This window comes from Paramacrobiotus metropolitanus, unplaced genomic scaffold (assembly GCF_019649055.1).
Source record: "Paramacrobiotus metropolitanus isolate TYO unplaced genomic scaffold, Prichtersi_v1.0 Parri_scaffold0000013, whole genome shotgun sequence".
In the NCBI taxonomy this organism is placed as follows: Eukaryota; Metazoa; Tardigrada; class Eutardigrada; order Parachela; family Macrobiotidae; genus Paramacrobiotus; species Paramacrobiotus metropolitanus.
The window spans coordinates 1,280,963-1,304,644 of record NW_026570233.1 but is presented as its reverse complement, the minus strand read 5'-3'; the positions used below and the strand labels follow the sequence as shown (position 1 = coordinate 1,304,644).

Genomic DNA, 23,682 nt, shown 5'->3' with positions numbered 1-23,682 from the left:
TCATGGCATACCACCATGGTTTGCAACCGTTTGTTAAAATAACCGTCATAACTGAATACTGTAAGTGGAAAATGTTAACATTTTTGTATTTTTGCACAGAGTGAAAATTACGATTGAACTGTTTATTCGGAATGGTATACGGGTTAAAAGCCATGAATATTGGGTAATTCGAAATTTAACGGATAAATACGTGTACAGAGTTCAGTACTCAGTGAGATACTAATTTCTACAAATTTTTATGGGAATTTAAAAAATGTTAAGATTACAGCAGTAATTACCTGCCATCTCGAGCAGCATCAGATAAACTGATGATAAAAACTCGTAGCGGTGCAGTGAGTGCGACATTCAGAATACCTTTGCAATATGCACGGGGTGAATCGGTATCAAGTTCTGAAATAAATTTTTGTAATGCATTATTTTTCCTCTTTTGCCAAGTGTGCAGTAGTAAGGATACAAAATAGGAAAGTGTAAATTTTACTTATAATTAAGTATAATTACGGAATTCGGTATTTAGTTGCAGAAATTGTAATTTCTGATAATAGTATGGTGAGAATCCTAGTGTAGTGGCTTTTCAAAACTGAGCAGTACAGCTATAGATTTTGTATAATTTGAGAAATGGAATCTCGTAGTCCAGAGAAATTAGCTTTGTTTAAAATTCCAGTAAGAAAGTGTTTTGAGCAGCGAAATGAATACAAGCCTAACGAAATGTGCCAGTGATGGCGCCCCCCGGTGTCATCTTTCCACACCATTCACTGGCCAGTTCAGAAAGTTACCGTAATGTTGCGTATAATGAAATTTGTAATCGAGGTGGTTTCTTAATACATAATTATTACATCATAATTTTTCTATGTGAAATTATTACTGGAAAAGTGAACTCTTTACAGAAAAGGTGTCAATCTTAAAATTATTAGTGCCGCGGTGGAAGTGGCGATTATCGTTTCTAATTGTGACTTGAATATTTCACTGAATTAATAAAGAAACGTTGATAGGAAAGTGAAAGTTTTCTTGGTGAAAGTACCAAATTGTTTTCGGAAGGGATTATGCATAATAATACAGTTCAGTCTTAACGCCTAAAAAGATGATAGTGAGCTGAAGTACTGTACTTCATGTTGAACAAATAATAATATGATTAGGTGAAAATAACGGAGTTATCAGCTCCTCAGTACTTAGTAATTCAGGAAAATATGAATTAGTAGTTAAAAGTAAAATTTTACATGAAATGTTGTTAACAAATAAAACCTACCGTAGTAAAGTAAGAAAATTCGTGCGTTAATTTTTCAGTGTGTAGCGTGGTGAGCCGAAGGCTCCGAAATCAGCTGTGTCGGTATGACTTGCAAATTTTGTCAATGTTGAGGTTTTTAATTCTTTAAATTTACACCTTATCCTTGTTTCACTGCGATTGGCATTTTTACTGTTACTGACTGTTCTTATCTGGAAATGGCTGACGATTCTTTTGATTCATTTGTGTCGGTTGAATTTGTTGGGAGTAAATCTCCTCCTAAGGCGTCGGAAGGTGTTCATATTTCTGTGAAACGAACCACGGTGAAAGAGAGCGTGATTATGAAGAAAAGTCCTTGGGTGATTGTGGATGGAAAGTTGTCCCGTGTTGATACTGTCAAACCGGTTGTTCGTAAGGCACCAGTAACGCGGAAGAAGAGAACAGTCGGTCGCCCAGCAGGATCGGGCACGGCAGTCAAGTATGTTGGTCCGAAAAGACGCGTGGGACGCCCAGCGAGAGTTGTCTCTGTTGAACCCGATGAGAAGGAAAATCAGGTCTCTAAACCTCCAGTGACGAAAGTCGATGTGGCAACGCAGGTTGAAGGATGGCCAATTGTGAGTGTATCGTCTCGGCTATCCTTACATCCGAAATTACCCGCGGTATCCTGTGATGAAGATGAGAACCAGTCTGTTGTTGCAAGCGAATGGATTGTCAATGATCGAAAATTAACCCATAAGCGAGGCCGTGTGAGTCCGCTAAATGAGAAGGAGAAGCGTGTAGCTTTGGATGTGGGATCTGAACGACCTGTGCAGTTGAAGAAAGGAAGGGATAGTGATCAGATTGACAAGATAGATTTTGGGTCACCGAAAGTGAAAATTACTGGCATCAAAGAAGCCGTCAAGTAGAAGAATGTTGGTGCAAATGTGCGAGAAGCGATGGATAGTATGCGTTTTCGTCCGAAAGGCAGCTCATCCTCAGTCGTTGAAAGCCAGAAAGTGATTACGCGGAGCCAGTCTGTTTTGTCGAAACTAGGCCGTATGAGTCCGCTAAACGTGAAGGAAAAACGTGTTGAACAGAAGAGTATTCGCTCAAATGTCGGTGAAGCAGTGGAGCAAATATTTGAGCGTCTTAAGGCCATTTCAGCGTCAGAGGTCGAACGTAAAAGAGCAATTCCACGAAGACAATCTATATTATCAGAAGTTGGCAGTGTGCTCAGTAAGGATGCGTTAAAGAGTCCGAAGAAGCAGCAGAAAGTCGTCAAAACGCGAGCTGGAATGCGCGAGTTGAGAAGCCTTAACAGCGGCGGTGGTTGGGCTATTCGTACTGGTGGTAGACCCAAGAAGGAAATTCCCGAGGATATTCCGAAACGTTCGTACGGTTTTGCCCGTCGCGGAGGCACTAAAGACTGACGTAGTCAGTGGTACAGTATTAGCTAAATTATTCGATTTTTACTTATGTGATAACCCGATGGAAATCCTACTGTCTGGGCATTATTTTCAGTATTTTTACTGTTTTAATCTTTTAAACTCCTACAGTATAATATGAACAGATTTTATCGCCTAAATCGTCTGCATGCTTTTTATCCTATTGGAAATTGACGATGACGAATGCAAGAAGATTTGGTGTTTGGATTCTGAAGTCGTAAGAGCACCTTTTTACGAAACAGTAGGAAAAGAAATTGCCGTGCAAGAGGAGAGATGGAGATGATTAATTCTACGGTGGAATTACGAGGCAATTTAAACGGAGTAATATGACGTACAGTGTAGGAAGTGCGGTATAAGGTAAAGTAATTTCTCGACGTTTTATTTCACGTCATGGCAAACTACGATAGTTCTAACGGCAAGTATAAGAGTCGTTTAATTACTTTTACTGAATTTGTAAACTCGCGATAGGTAATTATCTAGCACTTAAACTGGAAATTGCTCGTAACCTGGAAATTGTTCGTGAATGATTTTGCCTTGGTTGTTTTCTGTTTTTGACCGAAGTGGAATAGGTCTCTCGTAGCAGCTCGTCATTTCCCATTGGAGAATGTGTGGTATCGTGACTCTAGTTGAGATTACTGGTCACTGTGAATTATGATTTTATCTTTTGTTGTTTATGTGGATATTCTTTTGTGCACAGAATTCTTCCAGTTTTAGCGTGCCTGTATTCGGAAATATGTATAGCGGCACAGCGGATACTCGTGCTCTCTTATTTTAGGAAGATTTTAGCAGTGAAAAACTCCAGCAAGGGCAGGACTATCTAAGCAGATGTGGCGGTATGATGCTTCTGATGATTGGAATTTAGTACTGGATAAGCCAGAAAAATGGATGTATAGTATTGAGCTAAGTTTGAGTTATAAGAAACGTGTATATAATAACCTAAGGTGTGTAATTTAGCATAAATGATACTTTTAGACATTGCAGGTAACGATTTTGGATTGTGCAGTATAACCAGTAAAACTGTAAGAATGTCGAATAATTGTAGTACAGTGGCATGCGCATCGTTCGTACAATGAAGTTAAGCGTGGTTTAGCATACTGTCTTCCAAATTTACGCTAATGCTAGAAAACAACCTTTTATTTTGGAAAACTATAACAATAATCTAATGAGTAGTACTGTTTATGAAATACAGTAATAATAACTTCGGTTCCACGAAATTTAATTCTATGTATAAAACAATGCGAATTGTGTTCGAATAAATGCGCGATATTAATTATGTAGAACTTAAATCTGAGTGTAACTGGATGCATAAACTATGGAAGTCTTTTCGAAAAGTTGATTACGATGATTACCTTTTAAATGAAGTTTTATATGTTCCCACCCACCCTAACCCGTTTCAGAAATTATTATGAATGAACGTAAAACACGGATGTTTTGAGCATACTATGTTGAATTCTTGTTGAATTTCGTGGGTATTGTTTGTTTGTGCAATGTTGTTCAGGGTACTCCAATAGGATACATGCAGTTAATTTGTAAATTCAGTATAAGGTCTTCTAGTCCGTCTACCAATTCCGCAGTTAGATGTTCACATAATGGACTTAACGAATAAGCTTTAACTCCATGTTTCGAAGTAGCAATATTTTTCTTAATTACGGCCAATTACAGCCACAGCAGATTTATTATTTTTAAATAGTACAGTATTTGTCAAAACATTTACTATTGCATAAAGTCTGAGTATTGTTAAATCTTGTTTGTTGCAGTTGGCTTTTTAATCCTTTAATTTTCACTAGTTGATCGTAGTACGGTGGCTTCAATCGACTAATACTTTCGTGCTGTTGCCAGTTAGAGAAATACGAAATAACATCAAATGACCAATTTAAAGCACTTAATGCTAAAACAAGAACTTTTTGTCGTTTATACGCTTGGATCTCATGGACGTCCCTGCTCTCCGCCTTTCCACTTCCTTGGACTTCCGGATTGCCAGTTACGCTCCAGGATCCGATGACCTACAACACTCAAACTCACTAACAACTTACCGGATCGAGCGACGTTACTTACCTTTTGATGGCACCGGATAGTCGGGATGGAATTTGGCGATAGTGCTAGATGTTGCACGCACTACGCGGATGGAGCAGATGTTACGATTTCCTATGTCCCTATGTTCGCTTCCTCTACGTTCCACGTCGTTACACGATGTTCCACATTTGTTCCACTACGATGCAGCGAAATCTCGTTTGCGGGGGTGACGTGTACTGGCGTCCCTTAGTACACATCGGTACTACTTTACTACTTCTACCCCTACTACTAAGGCTTAGGCTTTACTACAACTCCTACGCGAGTCATGACCGCGACTCCGAGTATCGACTTCTCAGAAATCCCCAGCAGAGAACTTTGACCGCGACTTGCCATTTCGACGTGACCACGCTTCGATGACGTAGTTCAACCTATTGTTCTAGTGTATTAGTCGACCCCATGTTCTCATTAGTCCACGTGTAGTGATGCAGCGGTGTGATTAGTCCACGTGTCCTCAAATGTCTCTTATTGGCTAGAGTTTAGATCCCTATTGTTCTCAGACCCGTACCTGCGCGTACGAAGAGCCAGCACTTGCGGTGCCCAGGGCTATATAAGGCGCTCGTCGCCCACACAAATGTCAAGAGTTGTAATCCCAACAAAAGTAGAGTCTTGTTACTCGATCTGATTAACTTCAGGCTTTGCTCTGGTTTTCTCTTTCCAAGTGAGGCTGTTCAAACTGACCTCTGGGTGACCTTTCACCTATTGTCAGGGTCATTCCTCTACTTCGTCGACGTGCATTATCATCTTCGGATAGTCTCGTGACGTAACAGGTTACCCACTTGATCCCACTTGTTTGCCTTGACCTTTCGGTCTCATCATCATCTTCATGCCCTGTAGCGCCAGGTTGATGGATATCTCTTATCGCTTCTGCTAACATCTAGCGTCGGACAGGTAACGTATACTTCTCCGTCGTGTGTATTTCTCGTGTTTGCAGGACCCGGACCTCTTCTTCTTTTCCTTTCCTTCTTCATACCAGATCAACGTAATCTTCTACCATCTTCCGTAACAGTTTGAGACAGAGTCGCTCTATCCGACTGGACGTGGTCGGACTAGTGGATACAGCACCCACTTCATTGTGTCAGGTCTTTTAATTCACGTCAGTAGCAGATAATTCAGTTTGCACCCATTGGTTTGACCGGGTAAACGGTACAGCAGCGAGTCTTGAATTTGCATCGGCACGTAGATAACGTGGACGTATATCCACATTCCTACACATGCTGCGATGGCGACAGGTATGGAGTTATGCAGTCGATAGTGATTGGGAAAGGTCACCGCCGCTATACGGTTGCAGGTGATGAGGGCTTGCGCGCAGATGATACAAGACGTGAGGCTGCCGGTTGCCCATAAGTACACTTCGCACATTATGTTGCCCGCCCACTACGTGGGTTTCATCCAGATGATGATGTCATAAAACTCTACCAGAATGAGGTATAACATGTTACAGGACAGCAGATGGATAAGATATATGTAAAAGGATGTGTGGCCAGTGGTTTTACGGATCAACACGCCGCAAGTCACTGCATTTAACACGAAGGCGCAAGAGCCGGTAAACGCTTTAAAACCGGCCAGGAAGTTCCATCGCAGCCCAGTTAAATTGCTGTCGAAGTGGGCTTCTGTTGAATTTCTAAGAGTAAAGGAAATATTCCCGAGCGTCATGTTGAATGCAACGAAAAGCTAATTTAATATGAACAAAATTTAATAGCCAAAATTTAATTAGTAACAGGAAGTCTTCCCAATATCTCCTCGCGCTGATTTAAGTACCAACAACACAATTTTGAGGATAATGCGTGCTCGCTGCAAAGTCTAACAGGGAATTAGCGGCTAGCTCACTCCTGGGTAGAAACCGAAACTGCACGCCAACAAGCCCCCACTTTTATAAATCTTTCACGTGCAACACATTAAAGGCCACCGCAGCAAAATGCTTCGAGGCAAAAAAGAAAGCAAGCAGCTTGGACGACGAAATCTAATAATTGAATAATCTACCAGATTGAAGATCTGGTAGATATACGTACATTTCTCGTAATAATATAATCATTTTATCCGCTTCCCTTTACGTACACGGGTGTTTATATCTACGTGCCCGGAAGTGTGCATCATCTACGATTTGTGCGTGCTCAATATTTCGAATACAAAAATTGGAACGATTTTGCTGCCTCGGTGACCAGCTTTAGCACAGATTGATGAGTTAAAGGTACCGCAAGCAATCAGGGAGCTATAAGTAACACTGCTCACAAAGGGCTTTTGTTTTTCGCTTAAGTGATTCTAATCACATCATTTCTATAGCAAGCTTATTCCTACCCTGATATACATATACCAGCTAAAATTTTCTGTAATCTTCTTATTGCATCTGATATCCCATCTGCTGGACAGTTCGGACCACAGAAACAGATGCATGAAACTTGCCTTTGAATCTGTCTCTTACAACGCCACAAATTTAATATATGCGGGCGGATAGTTATCAGCTCCTTAAGCTCCCACCCCAGCTTTTTCACTATAGCGGAATTTGCGATCTCGGTTTACTTAAATCGATTGCTTTCCATTTTCGTAGGTCATCATCGATCATAGTGACTCTTAGTGACCTGGCAAGTCAAACGGGATTTTGCGTATGTTAGGCTGTTACACAGGTGTATTCACTCCACAGGATCGCCCTATGTTGTGCTCTACGGAAAGAGCCGGTTCAAGCTTGGGAATATTTACTTTAAAGGCGTGTTATTTTACGTTGTAAAGGCACGTTTAACTCCAGAACGGCAGTCGAACAGGGCAGTTTTTTAGCCACACCATCCGAAATTTTAATACACATTTTACCCGTTATTTTATAAAATGTTTCATGTCCGCCGCATCATACAAGGGTTGTCTTTCTGATGCATAACCGCGCGGTGGTATCGATCCGCTCCGGGCCTCTGGCCCGCGAAGCTCGTACATTATCTGGCACCCGTTTCCTTAAAATTTGACTTCAGCAGGTTGTACATGTACTGTATGATGTCATGTTGAAACTGCTACACAGAACTTCAATGACAGAAGGCAATGCTAACTGCAGAGAGTTGTAAAATACATAATATCATTACTTTGACAGCAGCACAAACACTGTAACTGTATTCATAATGGCAAAAACAGCAGTTTATAATATTGTATCATTATCATACTGTGTGTTTTTCAAGCCTGTGGTCTATGGGTGCTGTTTTACCCTAGTGCATTTCACAGTAGGACGCCAGTTCGGCCATATCAAGAACTTCGCTGCTCAAGTACGACTATCTTCGCCTCACGAAGCAGATTTTATTCTTATTACTTGTGGAATGACGGTGTATGGATTCTTGCAGGTTCGTGCTCGCTGCTCGCAATTCCGTATTCCGTACGATGTTTTACGGGAGCCTCCCTGAGCACTGTCAAACGGCCCTCGACATCTTTGATATCCATCCTGAAGTGTTTGCCAATCTGCTTAGGTATGGGACTGGAAAGACAAAAGCTGTTTCATCTATCTTCCTCCGCTACAGTACTCATATCCGTTTAAACTTGCACTTTGCAGTTTCATGTATGTTGATACAGCTCCAAAACTCACGACAGACAATGTCTTTGCGACTGTGAGTTGCGGAGACAAGTACGATTTACCGTCCGCTGGTTAAATTCTGCACTGACTTGATTGTTAGTCAACTTAATCTAGAGAACTTTCTGGCCACTTTCGAAGAGGTGGGACATCCATATCATTATTATGACAAGAAAACCAGGTCGTGGAGTGGTTGTTATTAAGTATTTCCTTGCAGGCATTTCATGGGCATGCCGGTGGAATAGTGGAGAAGTGCCTGGAAATGGTAGATGCCAAGAGTTACCGGATTCTGCAATCGGAGGAGTTCCGCTCTATCAGTCAATACATGATAAAATATGATTAAAACAGTATTCCCATACAATGCATCATGTTCCCATACAATCATCCCATACGATGCATCATGTCATGATGCATCATAGCAGTACAGAAGTAAAGGAAGTGCTATGATTGTATAAAAATTAATTTTATGGATCACCAGTCAGTCTGTAAATACAAATTTAATACAAGCCAAAGCAGTAAGCTTTATCAAAATTAAAAGGTTTAGCTTGCTCAATGTGCACTGTCCACTTCCACTGGATTTTTCGGTATTAGTAATATTGTCCTTAATGGTCGACAAATCGCCAAAAACACGAAAGCGTTTGGAGTCCGCATTGCACGGTTTAAATATTTCAGTTGGTTCGGGCTTTTTCAGTTGGTTTCGTCTTCATTCTTTAGTAAATTCTGATGGCACTCCCACTTAATAATATTGCAATGTCCGTACACTTATAAGTTATAGTACATGTACCGGTAGTACCTATATTATGTATATAGATATTAATAAGTAAAAGTTAAGCCGTGTAAAACTTGCCTTTTCACTTTTATACTCTTACCTCTGTTACTCATGACGTGAGCTGGCCTTTAAGAAACCAGCAGCACACCGCTACTTAATGAAATTTAAAATACAGTACACCATCGCGGTATTTTAACAGTGAGAATGGTGAAGTAATTTAATACCAACAAGTAGGAGTTTTTAGCATCACAAGAGTGCGTAATCTACAGATACATAATGTGTTGTTGCAAAATAAAGGGTGAGCAGGCAAATTTGCCGGGAGCAAAAAGATTGTATTGTAACACATTGCAATATTATAGTTAAAAAGTAAAAACTAAGAAAAAACCATGGCGCCGAAGATAAAACTGCAAAATTTGAACACGGTAGTACCGTGTTCATAATATCAGTACAAAACAAACGGTCAGAAAAGCAAAACTGATTTATTATCAACACAGGGTACCAATTTCTAAACAATACCTCGTTACGAAAAACCTTATCGAATACTTACTGAGGGTGGGGTCTGTATATTCCGAAGGGCATGTGGCCGAGCAACTCACCGGACTTTGCATTCATGGATTTTGGAACGAACGAGATTTTTAAAAGAATTTTGTATCACAAGTATGCAACGTCGATTCGCGGTTTGTTAACAGTCGCTCGCCGATCTTTGTCTAGAACTTAAATTACCCTGAGCCGTAAAATACTTTGTTCCTGGCGTTGTCGTGTGGAGTTGATGGCCGAGAAGAAGGGCTTTCGGATAGAGCAAATATTTAAATAAAGTCTATGCGGCGGAAATTATAATAAATTTATGAATAAAGTGGAAGCATATTGCGAAATCACCCTCTGTAAATGCGCCACCATCTGGCGCTTCTCGTCTATCGTGGTACAAATACAATTTTGTACGGGGCCGGAGCAAGAACAATACTGGCAACATAATCCTCATGAGACACCTTGTTCCCAGGTGCATTTTCCAAATTGAAGTTTTTCACGATGTTGGATATGAAGAGGTACAGTTCCATCTTAGCCAAGGCTTCTCCTAAGCATGACCTTTTGCCTGCAAAAATTGTAATTCAGCCAAAATTGTGCAAATTAACCTTTGTGTGCCGTGCATAAAGAACCATGTGCGTATGTTGAAGGCTCGATGTGTCGACCTCGTAGCTTTGAATAGCATGCTCTGTTATTATTTTTGTGTGCGCGTATGCTGATAAAGTGACCGGCATCATATTGAGCGTACCAACTTGAAACGGCGCAAATCCGGTGGGATGGGTGACCTTTCCGCTGGCATCCTGGAAGCGAGTGGGCCAATACTCGCCAAGCCTCGCCTCTGTACTTCACCAATGGTGATCGCCAGTACAGTCTGTATATCCAGAAATACTATAGTTGTCATTAATGACAATATGACATACAACTAGGCACCCGTCATGGCCCACCGCTAGATAGGAGTACATCCAGTATTAATAATGTCATTAATGACTTAATGACACTTTTTGACCATCTAAAGACTTCCTGATGCCTTTTGGGCCATAACGAGCCAGTGGTGAAATAAAATAGCATTTGGGCCAATACTCGCCAAGCCTCAGTGAGTGGGGTCAAACTTGTCAGGATTTTTCCAGTAACGCGGATCGTGGTGAATGCTGTACAAGTTGGGCGCCAACAGAGTTCCCTTTGGCACAGTATATCCATCAATTACCGTGTCGGCTAACGTCTGATGGAGAACACAAATGGGAACCAAGCTGGCGCAGCGCTGCACCTCCAGAATTGCCGCCTCGGTGTACGGAAGAAGCCCTGTAATTACTGTTTGTTAAATATGATATGCCATAATCGTAGTTTATGGTAGACTAGATCGGTGCTGACCTTTACCATCCATTCGTACAGGCCGGTCGCGTGGGATGTTGTCATCAATCTCCTTCTGCATTTTACACATCACATCCGGGTTTTCGATTAGAAAAACTAAACTCCATAGGGTGGTTGTGGATGTTGTTTCCGTTCCGGCAGCGAAAAGATTCAGCACCGAGGTCACTAGCTGCTTATCTACGAGTGTTTGACTTCTTTATTATAAAGAAAACATGGGTATTGTGATGTTCAATTCCCAATCAAATGCACCCTTGTAGTATATATAAAAGCCGTAAATACAAGCGTCTTGCAAGGAGCCTGCTTGAAGGAGGCAAACCACAATCTTGTCAAAGATATTACGAAAGTTTGTTCTACAGTACTTTGCCCGACAGATTGTAGCGATCGAAGATGGTTTAACTTTCAACTCGTTTATCATGGTGAGAGTCACATGCACTGAATACTGATTACGTAAGCGGAGAATTAAAAGTGCAGTATCAATAAATTTCCTTATGTCAAACAGAAATTTATAAAACGCAAAAATCACCTGAAAAGTTACAGTGACAGCGCATACAAGTACTACAACTGGCTGATGGTGAGTTCAACATGTACAGAGTACACACCTGTACATGGTTTTAGCTCAAGCTCAAAGCCGCACTATTGTAAAGCAAAGCAACATTTGCATGTCAGCTTCTACGAAAATATACCTACTTGTATAGATATACCTACTTGTATCTGTACCTACTTGTATAGATATGACCAGCAAAATATTCTACTGCATGAAGTAATATTAATTCACATGCAGTAACTGTTCACACATATTGTACACGAAAATCCAGTACTTATCGTTAGTTACTGCATTATTGCTCTATCTATATATAATTTATCGCCTACCGGTGAATGTGCTATTCACAGCTCCTTTTTCTTGCTGCTTTTTCCCTTCCTTAATGAATGCATCGATGTAGTCATCGACTTCTTCCGAGGAGAACTTGTTCTGGTGTTCATCAATCAAGTGTTTAGCGAATCCATACAACTCATATATGTTTTTCCAAGCGTGTTTGATGGAGTTCCATGCAACTCCATGCAGGAATGTACTGCAGGAATGGGAACGTCTGTATTACCTGCGTTGTGGGTCCAGTTATTCGGACATTCTCAGGAAACAGCGAAGCCAGTTTGGTGAACTTGGCATCCGTATGCGCAAATCGTTTGCCAAAAACTGCAGACAAACACGTGTTCTTTACCAGCGACACAGTAAATCAAGATAAACCGATTTTGCATTGAGGCAGTAGAGGTCAGAAAAGGTCGTACTTCCATAAGTTTATTCCAAGAAATTTGCAAAACCTACCGAGAGCGCATATGACATTGGACACGGAGTGAGACAGCAATGTTTTGGGGTCAAACGGTTGTTTATTCTGCTTTCGCAGCACCGCGCACATATCTTCTACTTCGGCGATAATGTTATCTTCCAGCCAGGTTTTGCCCATGCCAAAATCGCGTAAAGTGGAGATGGCAAAACGCCGACGTTCCTTCCACAAACCCCTTTGGCTAATAATTAAACCTGGAAAGCACTAACGGTTGAGTTTGTAAAAGTTGGTATGGTTAGTTGATACATTAAGTCTGTAATTCTCATTACAACTACGTAACACGTTTGCGTACACGTCCGTAATCCATAGTAAATTAATGGTCACTTAGTTTAATAAAGGGTTGATTGGCGGAAAAATCATATTACAATTATTTCAAGTTTCCGTTTCAAAGTAGATCAAATTGACATAAATTTACCATGCCCTTGGAAGAAGTCGTTGAAGAGGAAGCGCTGATCTCGCGCGGCATTAACTTCCTCGTTGAAGGCCTTCTTCATTGTGTCGTAGCCGTGCATCACCACCATCGGATACTGATTGCCCATGTGCACCATAATGGTATCCCCGTATTTTTTGCTCCATTCCATAAACTTCTTAAATGGCGGGTCTTTGGTGAATTCCAGAATATGACCGGCGAAAGGCAAACCTGTTGTGAGGCAGTTCATAAATACATAATTAAAAATGCATGTTGTAAACAGCTTAATACTGCACAAGATGCTCGCAGTTATATAATGCACAATAATAATATTGGTATTATTGTGGGATGATGCCTATTAGTCAGAATTATTTCTTCAACATGTACTTCAACATGCCTACTTCAACATGTACAGATATTATAGCTTCTGCAAATTGTCATTTTCAGAAGCCATTTGCATCAGCTGCTGTAAAATTGACATAGAGTATAGCAATATTATAACAGTTGACGGACAGTTAAATTTAGGTAGCTGCATAGTCTTTATGGCAAGCCCGAGTGGTCAAAAGCAAACTGTTTTTTAAGGATTTAGGAGAACTCTTCAATAGCCTTTAGTTTGAGATCTTGATGAACGATTTTGTCATTTCATTAAAGAGTTTCCTTAATGCGCAAGATTCTTTAATCTCTTTTTGAAACTTAACTTTCGTTTCCCACTAAGTTTGCTGGAAATTGTTTAGTCTTTTGTTTTAACTAACCCGGGTCACAGTTGAAACTTTTATGTACACTCTGTGTTAAACTAAAACTAAGCTTCAAAAAACTTTTCAAACTGTATCGATGAATTTCAGTCGAAACTTTAGTTTCAAGTGATCTCACAACTATAACTACAGTTGTCAAAAAATCGTGAAGCTTGCAAAGTTATGGGGAGTTGTCAGACTTGTCACATATACTATAAGGATGATGATACTATAAGGAGCCCCGTATACCGGATAACCTAAAGCTACAGTCGGGACGCCAACAGGCGTGGGGACTGGAGGGTCGGAGAGGCCGAGTGGGAGGAGGGGAGAGGCCGAGGTGGGAGGCCGGGAGGGTGGGAGGCCGGGAGGGTGGGAGGCCGGGAGGGTGGGAGGCCGGGAGGGTGGGAGGCCGGGAGGGTGGGAGGCCGGGAGGGTGGGAGGCCGGGAGGGTGGGAGGCCGGGAGGGTGGGAGGTCGGAGGGTGAGAGGCCGAGGGTGGGAACCAGGAGGGTAGGAGGTCGGGAGGCGGAGGTCGGGAGGTGGGGCCGAGGTGGAGGCCTAGGAGGGTGGGAGGCCGAGGGTGGGAGGCCGGAGGTGGGGAGGCCGGAGGGTGGAGGCCGAGGGTGAGAGGCTGAGGGTGAGAGCGAGGTGAGAGGCCGAGGTGGGAGGATATGTATTACGTTGTATTTTATTATTTTCTTTTTCGTTGTATTTTAATGTTGTCAAAAATAGTATTTTAATGTTGTCAAAGCAGTGCACGTAAAGTATGCCTAATGACCCAAAGTCCGGAACCAACCGCAAAAAAAATAAGACAAAAAGCCACTTTCGCTCGAATCCAGAGGACAATCTTCGGAAATTGCTGGAATTTTTTTTAAAAATTCCAAATTATTTCAACTGTGATCAAATTATTTCAGGCTAGCGAAAGTTCCAGTATGGATCCCATACTAAATCAAAGCAGAATTAGGAGAAAAAATGGGTATCGCGCGAAGCCGACGCACGATATTCCTGCGAGATTTGCAAGAAATTGAACAAAAATATTGAAATGATTATTTTTCTATTTTGAACCCTTTAAATTATTTTACGGTTTTGAACGTTTTTAATCTTGCACACTTGCACAGTTAAAAAAGCTCCTTACTTTGATTTCTACGAGTATCTAATCTGTTTTACTCTACGAGTATTTATCTGTTTCGCCCCTTCGAAATCTGCCCGCTTGTACCTGTTGGAAACTTGAGGGTAAAGAGGGATTACTGCTTAAAAATACTAGCCGATCTTGTAAATACGTAACTAAAGAAATTATTATTTTTGATTGAATTTCTAGCGATTTTTGCAGCAAAATCGACTGTCCGCTTCGCACTCCGCGCGAATGAATTTTTTACTGGGTCCGTGAAGGATCGGTTAGCCAACTTGCGCAGCCGATCCGCTCGTTCTCGTCTCATGATGCCTGACATGACCCATCAGCGCGGAGGACGGGAACGAGTCGGACAGCAAGGGTTTCCTCTCCCTCCTGCCGCCTCCTCGTGGCGTTGTCTGGAAACGTCGCTATCCTGACGGCCAAGTGCAGGTTAAACCAGAGGAGGCCTTACATACTCGTGAAGCTCTGGCAGCGGAGCTAATTTGATGCTGCTAATACTGCTGATTTGATGAACACGGTACAGGTTGTATAGTGTGCCAATATATACTACATGTTTTTTGCCACATTATAATTAATTATAATTATTGTGGGTTTTCCTGGAGAATTTTTGTTTAATTTAGAAATTGTACCTATTTTAAGTTTAATTTTAAAAGATAAAGGTTACCCACCTTAGACATACAACCTTAAAGCCAGATGTTCTTTAAGCCAATTAATTAACGAGGCCAAGCTCTCTTTAGTGCAGGCTTTTCGGCTCTAAGTTGGCGCTGTGGAAAAAGTACGACAAGTACGTATTTCAATACGAACGTATTTCGACAAAATTTAATAGACTCGAGTGATTAATTGCTGTTTAGGATAACTACAGAGCCAAAACTACATATGCAGTTTTTTTGGCAAATTGGCCAAATACATTTCTGGTTGACTATTACTTTATAGTTATCATTAACTACTCATGCAATATTTCACTGGCAGGTTTGCTGTTTATCACAGTTTGTTGTGTAATACTAATTGTTTCATTAATTTCGTTTTTGAGAAAACATTCCCGTTCCGCTGACTGCAGAAATAACCTTAATTCTTTGGGCTTTTCCCAGATCAGATTAGTCCAGATCTGCAGCGAATGCCGGTCAGTTGTTACGAACTGCAATCAGCTCCATATTTATTGGAATTTTGCCGCCTTATAACTTCTACTGGTTCAGACACCAACCACTGGTTTTCCCAGCTGTCCGTCGTGACAGAAGCAACGATTCAGACGATATGACCAGTGATATTATCATATTTCCTTTTTTACCTATAAGAATAAAAATACCTTCCCGCGTTCAGTTTCGTCCTTCTATTTTTCCGCGATTTTAGTAATTACAGTGTTACCACGCCAACCGCCCCGTGGAAGCAGTTACAATATTCATCTAATCAACCCACTGCGGATGGCAACTGCTGCCAGCTGTTGGCAACCGTCGCAACTTTCCTGCACCCGGTCTCCAACCCTCCCAACCTCGTCACCTCCTGGCCTTCTACCATACTGGCCTCCTACCCTTCTGCTCTGTTACCGTCCCGGCCTCCTATTCTCCAAGTTTTCTGCTCTGGGTTGTCAAAGTTTAAACTTAAGTCAAAGTTTAAACCTTAAGTTTAAACTTTAAACCACGAGACTAATTTTGAAAGAAATGTAGCATCTTGAGTTTGCATGAACGTTTATCATATGGAACTTCACAGTTAAAAGATTGTGTAAAACAAAGTTCAATAAACAGATTAAGGACGTTCAGAATTTAATGTGATGTTTCAACATCCGCGCACCAAAACCAGACACTTTCTTAAAGATTTCTAGCAAGGAATGTTTAGCTAATGAGATTTCTTTAATCTGTATCCGTGACTTGGATTAGCAATTTGAAAGAAAGCATTAAACCTTTGTTTGAACTATTTATTTCCAGTTTACACTGCAATTTCAATTTTTAAAGAAAGTCATACAAACTTTAACGATTTTGGACAAAGACTAAACCTTTATCACACTTCGTTAAACTTCGGAGAAAGTTTAGTGCTTACTCTACTTTAGTCCACTCGGGCTTGCCATAAGTCTTTGCGTACCTGGCGGTCCCGGGGGTAAGTTTTTGTGCCGGCTGGAGCGAAAATACGCTATGGCCAAAAGGAGCACCACAGCACCAATAACGAATTCAATCATTTCTCCGCTGCAGTTTCTTTCGGCAGTTTGTATAGCGAAATAATTTAATACGCAAGATAGTATAGAGATAGATTGTTTGTTGTGCTTTTACAAACTTTCTTGTGGAGGTGTGTTTAAATACTAACCGCAGACCGGCCAGAAAAGCTAAAGTGCTTCATCATGTCAGAGGCAGCATGATGAAACACCAAAACTACAACATTGTGCATGTGCCTGGATCTCGAACACCTACGTGGCAGAATGAAATCGTACTGTCAATTTGTATAAGATTCCATAGGGCACTGAAAGGACTTTCATCCTAGCTTTTCAAGCAGTCTGAGCAATAATTTAATGAACGACGATAAGAGATAAGGATTCAAGGAAATCTCGGCAATTACTTAGCATAATATCCGTATTACGCTGTCGGTTGTGTACGTTCTACCTGTATCTGTACGAGTATGTTATAGTCTGTACACGACCTGCTGGTGAGCGGGGTACAATATACAGCACGTAAACAACGCAGTAACATGGCAACTTTCTAACTGCAGGTTTTCAAAAGTTTTCTTATGCACAAATAAAATATACAAAGAAACATGACGCGTAAAACAGAACAACAACTGGCTAATATTGTGAACTAAATACGTATTTTTCTAACCCATTTATTATGAAGATGTATCTGCTGTCTTATTGCTTGATGTATCTGTCTCTTGTTGCTTTGAAAATTCACGCTTGTCAAAAAATGTATTTTTAGGTGTTATCGTACCTGGTTGAAAAACTACTTGAACCGCAAGCGTTACTAGAGTTGATGCAGTCCATACATGAATTCAGCTGAAAGCTTTCCAACGACGGATAGCAAAAATAGGTAAGTAAGACTCTTAGCTGAGTTAGCTCATACAATTCACAATCAGGTGCATGAAATGCTTAGGTAAGTACATGAAGTTTTATATACAGACATCTGTGTGCAATTTTCCACCTTTGCAAAATATTCTCATGCTTTTTTTAATCTTGAGAAGAAGTTACAAAGTTCCGTCTGCCAGCGCAGATTCACAAGCGGATGAATATGCTTGCACGAAAACCGGACATGCATACACTTTATGAAATCGCAACAAAAAATTGTTCCAAGTCGACCATGTATTTTCTGCTGTTATTTTAGAGGCATTCGCAAAATGTAATAGACCACCAGCACAAAACGCTCCCGACATATAATGATGGCGCGATCATCGTGGAACGAAAACCATTTTACACGGCGATGGACCGAGAACAAAGCTGGACACAAAATTTTCATGGGAAACTTTCTTACCAGGTTCGTTTTCTAGATTGAAATTCTTGACAATGTTGGCAATAAAGAGATGCAGTTCCATCTTGGCCAAAGCCTCCCCCAGGCATGATCTTTTGCCTAAAAGGGTTTACAAAAGCACATCCACATAAGAAGTTGACTGCACATCTTTATATAAACTAAGGCCACAGTGTCAGCTGCTTAACGTACCGACTTCAAAAGGAGCAAACCCAGCTGCTGGATGCACAACTTTCCCGTCAGCGTCCAGAAAATGACTAGGATCGAAGGAGGTCGGATTCTCCCAATAGCGTGGATCGTGATGGACACTGTACAGATTGGCCGCCAGCAGTGTGCCTTTGGGAACATTGTATCCGTCGATCACTGTATCCGCGAGAGTTTGGTGGAAACTCCAAGGGGCACGAGACTGGCGCAGCGCTGGATTTCCAGAATTGCGGCTTCAGTGTAGGGAAGCAGACCTAACAAATGTCAAGCCTATAAGCTCTCGCATCTATATTATTGTTACAAACCCGTCCGGATCGCATGGCTACTGCCAATTTTGCTTGGAGTGCGCCGCACGTAATAGTAACGAGCATATGATCGATGACCTTTATCTTCCATCCGAATAGAGCGATCGCGCGGTACGTTGTCATCGATTTCCTTCTGCATCTTGTGCATAACGTCGGGATTCTCCAGGAGAAAAACCAACGCCCAAAGGGTGGTCGTTGATGTCGTTTCGGTCCCGGCGGCGAATAAATTCAATACGGAAATAATCAGCTGCTGTTCTGTAATGGTGTGGCTTGCGGATGATTTTCGATTTAACCAGTGTTTCAAAATTAAACTGTATTTTCTTTCTTGTATAAAGCTTGTGTATACTGTAGCAGTTCTTTTCATGTATGAGTACTGTAGTAAAATTAATTTTGAAATTTGTTTTTGCCGCTTACCGGAAAATGTGCTGTCAACAATTCCTTTGCGTTTTTGCTCTTGGGCCTCTTTTAGGTAGGGATCAATGTAATCATCCGCACTCTCCGATGAGAATTTGCTTTGGTGCTCATTAATTAACTGTTTACAGAATGCGTACAGATCGCCAAAGTTTCGCCGGGCGACTTTCACGGCACGGCGAAATGGCCCGGGAACAAATCGCAAAATGGGAAACGCTTGCACAACTGCCAAAACTGGACCAATAACACGTGTGTTCTCCGCAAAAAGTGTTGATAGTTGTGTCGAATTTCGCATCGGAATGGTCGAATCGTTTTCCAAAAACTGTAAAATCCCCGGTGGAAATGAAATCTGACTGTATCCGTACAGATTTATGAAAACCGTACATACATTATATGCACTCGGTACTTTATGGATGGTGATGCTTAATTATCGTCTATATTTATCTTTTTAAAAAAATTTGTCAAGTTTCAGAATCAGACAATTAGGTGATGGCACCGGTTACAAAGAAATGCAGAGCACTGTAGATAAATGCCACTGCAATGTAATGCCTGCACAACGGTAACTGGGACCACGATCAAATTAACAATATTTGCATTTACTTAATCTAATTAATGCGCTTACCAAGAGCACAAATCACATTGGACACGGAATGCGATAATAGTGTTTTAGGATCAAAGGGCTGTCGATTTAGCTTCCTCAGCATACCACACATGCCCTCGACTTCGGCGATAATATTGTCTTCCAAGCAGGTCTTGCCCATGCCAAAGTCGCGCAGCGTGGAAATAGCGAAGCGACGCTGTTCTTTCCACAAATCTCCTTGCGTAAATATCAGGCCTGCAATTCAGATACATTGTGTTAAAAATTATCTTTCTACTATACTCGACACTCCGTCTTTTATATGACCTTTTTCTGCAAAATCTTTAACAAAGACAAAATCGCTGGTCCCGCCCGGTGGTGACCTCGTCATTCAGGACTTTCTTGATGGTGTCGCAGTCGTGCATGACCACCATGGGGAAGCGGCTGCCCATGTGAATCAGAAACGTGTCACCGTACGTCTTCCGCCATTCCATGAAGCGCTTGCACTGAGGCGTTCTTCCCAGTTGTAGCAGATTGCCCACAATCGGCAGACCTATTAACTGTCTTATTTTGTCCCTGTTATAATTGCATAAAGTATTTACGTATTGTACTAAAGCAACAAACTGCTTGATGATGCTCGGAGAAGTACCTGGAGGTCGATTGTCGACAGCTCGTCGGTCGATCGTCGTCGATCGTGTCGACAGCTCGTCGGTCGATCGTCGTCGATCGTGTCGACAGCTCGTTCTGATCGGAAATAAATCAGCCCCAGAAGCAGAACTATACCTCCAATAACGAATTCGATCATTTTAGTGGTAAATTCTGGGAGGATTCACAAGAGAAATGCGGGAAAAGCTTTGTAATGATATAACGGTAGTTGTGTAAAATCCGCAAGCAATGCACGTGTGGAAAAAGGCTTTAACCGCAATTAAAGAGTTTAACCTTATTAAGCAGCAACTATACAGGCAGATCTGGGCACTGAGGCAACGCCACGCTTTGTGAGTTTAGAGTAATAACTGCGTGATTTTCACAACATATTCATTGGGCCTATGCAAACCAAAACAATAATGACGATACTTATAATTCATAAGTTGCAGCAAATTTGTGACGCCAACAAGAATAAGAGTTCAATAAGTAAGTACAAGAAACAGTCGTTCTATCAGTTGGATAAAAATGTGCACTTTGTTCTTCGATGCATGCCGACTTTTCATGAACTTGATAACCATTAATCAAAACAGTGCTCTAGCAGTAATAAAATAAATTCTGATAACAGTGTTGTGCAGTGTATGAATACGCAGTCCAACAGTGCATTTTGAATTTGTCCGCTTCTAGCGCAGGCACCGTTACAAGGAATAATTGTTTCTATACAAGTAGGCGTTTGTACCTGCCAGTATTTAGTATTCTAGCCTAGAATAATCTCATGCCTAATCATAATAAATGTTGTATTGTACCTTATAAATGAAATATTCCCATGCATTTGACTCAAGTACTTTACCGTACTACAAATGGCTCAAAATTCCTGCACAGGCAGAATGCCGCTTCGACATGCCGGTTGTAAATAAGCACACCTTACTTATTCATCTAATGCGATTCATTGTAGAAATAACAACGTAAAATTAAGCACACTCAACATAGTAAACCATCAATACAAAACATTCCTTAAGCAAACTAATTATGCGCTCATCGTGGAATAAAAACTATTTTATAAGGCGATGGACCGATAATGACGCTGGAAACGTAATTTTCATGGGAAATTTTTCTTTCCCAGCTCGTTTTCCACATTGAAATTCTTGACTATGTTGGCAATAAAGAGATGCAGTTCCATCTTGGCCAGAGCTTCTCCCAGGCATGACCTTTGCCTGGAAAGGTGTATGGATACACGCTGACGTAATTAACATTTTCATTGTACATTTGTAAGCAGACAGTGCCCATGTCAAACACTTAACGTACCAATTTCAAAAGGAGCGAACCCGGCTGCAGGATGTACCACCTTTCCCTCAGCGTCCAGAAAGTGATTAGGATCGAAGCAGGCCGGATTCTTCCAGTAGCGCGGATCGTGATGGATACTGTACAGATTGGCAGCCAACAGTGTACCCTTGGGGACATTGTATCCGTCAATCACCATACCCGCCAGTGTCTGGTGGAAAACTCCTAGTGGTACGAGACTGGCGCAGCGCTGGATTTCCAGAATTGCGGCTTCGGTGTAGGGCAGCATACCTGCAACGTCCTTATACGTATTACGTATCTGATTATGTAATTCGTACGCGCAGGCCTTCAATACAACCAGTTTGTGTTTTCTGATATAGTTGCATTGTACGTATAGTGATGGGTTTATTATTGGTGACCTTTGTCTTCCATCCGAATAGAGCGATCGCGCGGTATATGGTCGTCGATTTCCTTCTGCATTTTGCTCATGACGTCCGGATTCTCCAGGAGAAAGATCAACGCCCGGAGTGTGGTTGTTGCTGTTGTTTCCGTTCCGGCGCCGAACAAGTTCAATACGGAGATGACCAGCTGCTCTTCTGTAATGCACAAGGAGTGTGCATAGTGTATACTGCTAAAATCTCGGTGTAGCCGGTTTTTAATAAAGATTATAAGATTTCTACTAGTATACTTCTGTTTTGGAAAGGACGAGTAAGTTATGAGTTTTCCTTTACGTATGATACTTGTAGATGTTTTTCGTTTTTGATGTTTACATACCTGTAAAGGTGCTGTTAACAATGCCTTTTCGTGTTTGTTCTTGGGCCTCTTTTAGGTAGCCATCAATGTCATCATCCGCACTCTCCGATGAGGATTGGCTTTGGTGTTCACTGATCAACTGTTTGCAGAATGAGTGTTGTTCGGCAACATTTCGTTGGGCGATTTTAACAGCACGGCGAAATGGCCCGGGTGTAAATTGTAGGATAGGAAACGCCTGCACTATTGTCAGAATGGGACCAATGACCTGCACATTTTCGGCGAATAGCGTCGACAATTTGCCAAATCGATCAAACCGTTTTCCGAAAACTGTCCTAACTTGGACATTCTATGGAAAACGAGAAACCTGCAACATGCCATGCAAGCGATCAAGAAAATATAACTGTAGTTATAAACGGTTAACGAGACCGATGTCCTTACATAGAATGCACATCATCGCATGTTAATTATAGATAAAGTTGCAAATTTGCTTATTGCATTTGCGTGTAATTAATTTTCTAACTTCCGCTACTGCCACTGGTACAGCTTGGTCGCGCAAACTTTGAGGGTTACGTAAAGATATATGATCGATGCAATAATTATTAAGTGATGCTTATCTTATATCAGTTACAGTTATTAAGAGATATAAATACACCAAGGGCACAAATGACGTTGGACACCGAGTGGGATAACAGTGTCTTGGGATCAAAGGGCTGTTGATTGAGCTGTCTCAAGACTCTGCACATATCCTCCACTTCACCGATAATATTATCCTCCAACCAGTCTCGCAGCGTGGAAATAACAAAACGACGCTGTTCTTTCCATACATCTCCCTGCGTTAATATTAGGCCTACAGTTAAAACGTTGTTAGACACCGGTGTGCGAATAGTTATTTATCACCCTGTTGGCCAGATGGCCTTTTCCTGCAAGTTCTTTAAGGAAAACAAATCCCTGATCCCGTCCGGCGGTAACCTCGTCGTTCAGGGCTTTTTTGATGGTGTTGTAGTCATGCATGACCACCAGGGGATAATCACTGCCCATCTGAACCAGAAACGTATCACCATACGTCTTCCGCCATTCCATGAAGCGTTTAAATGGAGGCGTTCTTCCCAATTGCAGCAGATTGCCAACGACCGGCAGACTTATTGTTTTATTATGCTCTTCGTCTAATTACATTATTTATATACTTTGTAAAATCAACACGACTGTTATTGCTCGAAGGCGAACCTGGAGGTCCGGGCGGAAGATTGTCGACAACTGGTCGTCAGAAGTATGTCTCCAATGACGAATTCGATCATTTTAATGGGAGATGCTGGGAGAATTTGCAATAAAAATGCGGGAAGAGCTTTTGATTGCAATTAGTCAGTTTGGAAATCCAAGCAGCGACTGCCGGTGTAAATAAGCAATACCAAGCTTCCGAGGAATAGCATGGAGATAGTTTAGGCAGGTTTACTGTACAATGTTGTATGATCTATTGGGCCAATGCAAACCAAAACGATAAGGTACGAACGATACTAGTAACAGTACTTACTTATCACTTTGTACTGTACG

At 41.4% G+C, this 23,682-nt stretch overlaps 2 protein-coding genes and 1 pseudogene across 2 annotated transcripts; all 3 read right to left on the bottom strand.

The window, feature by feature from the left end:
• Nucleotides 1-8,741: 8,741 nt before the first annotated feature.
• On the bottom strand, nucleotides 8,742-16,933 carry LOC129584284 (cytochrome P450 2H2-like). Its single transcript, XM_055476419.1, has 9 exons — nucleotides 16,598-16,933; nucleotides 12,669-12,893; nucleotides 12,235-12,447; nucleotides 12,011-12,105; nucleotides 11,784-11,883; nucleotides 10,914-11,090; nucleotides 10,648-10,844; nucleotides 10,294-10,360; nucleotides 8,742-10,113 (listed from the first exon to the last, which is right to left on the bottom strand). The coding sequence occupies exons 1-9, from the start codon at nucleotides 16,689-16,691 to the stop codon at nucleotides 9,935-9,937; spliced, it is 1,347 nt and encodes a 448-aa protein (XP_055332394.1). The 5' UTR covers nucleotides 16,692-16,933; the 3' UTR covers nucleotides 8,742-9,934.
• A 748-nt stretch (nucleotides 16,934-17,681) lies between these two features.
• On the bottom strand, nucleotides 17,682-20,556 carry LOC129584285 (cytochrome P450 2J6-like; annotated as a pseudogene).
• Nucleotides 20,557-21,138: 582 nt separating this feature from the next.
• Nucleotides 21,139-23,267, bottom strand: LOC129584221 (cytochrome P450 2C20-like). The gene is made up of 7 exons (XM_055476340.1): nucleotides 23,049-23,267; nucleotides 22,763-22,981; nucleotides 22,655-22,677; nucleotides 22,156-22,480; nucleotides 21,801-21,977; nucleotides 21,402-21,672; nucleotides 21,139-21,314 (listed from the first exon to the last, which is right to left on the bottom strand). Exons 1-7 carry the CDS (start codon nucleotides 23,212-23,214, stop codon nucleotides 21,200-21,202), a joined length of 1,296 nt encoding a protein of 431 aa, XP_055332315.1. The 5' UTR covers nucleotides 23,215-23,267; the 3' UTR covers nucleotides 21,139-21,199.
• Nucleotides 23,268-23,682: the final 415 nt, after the last annotated feature.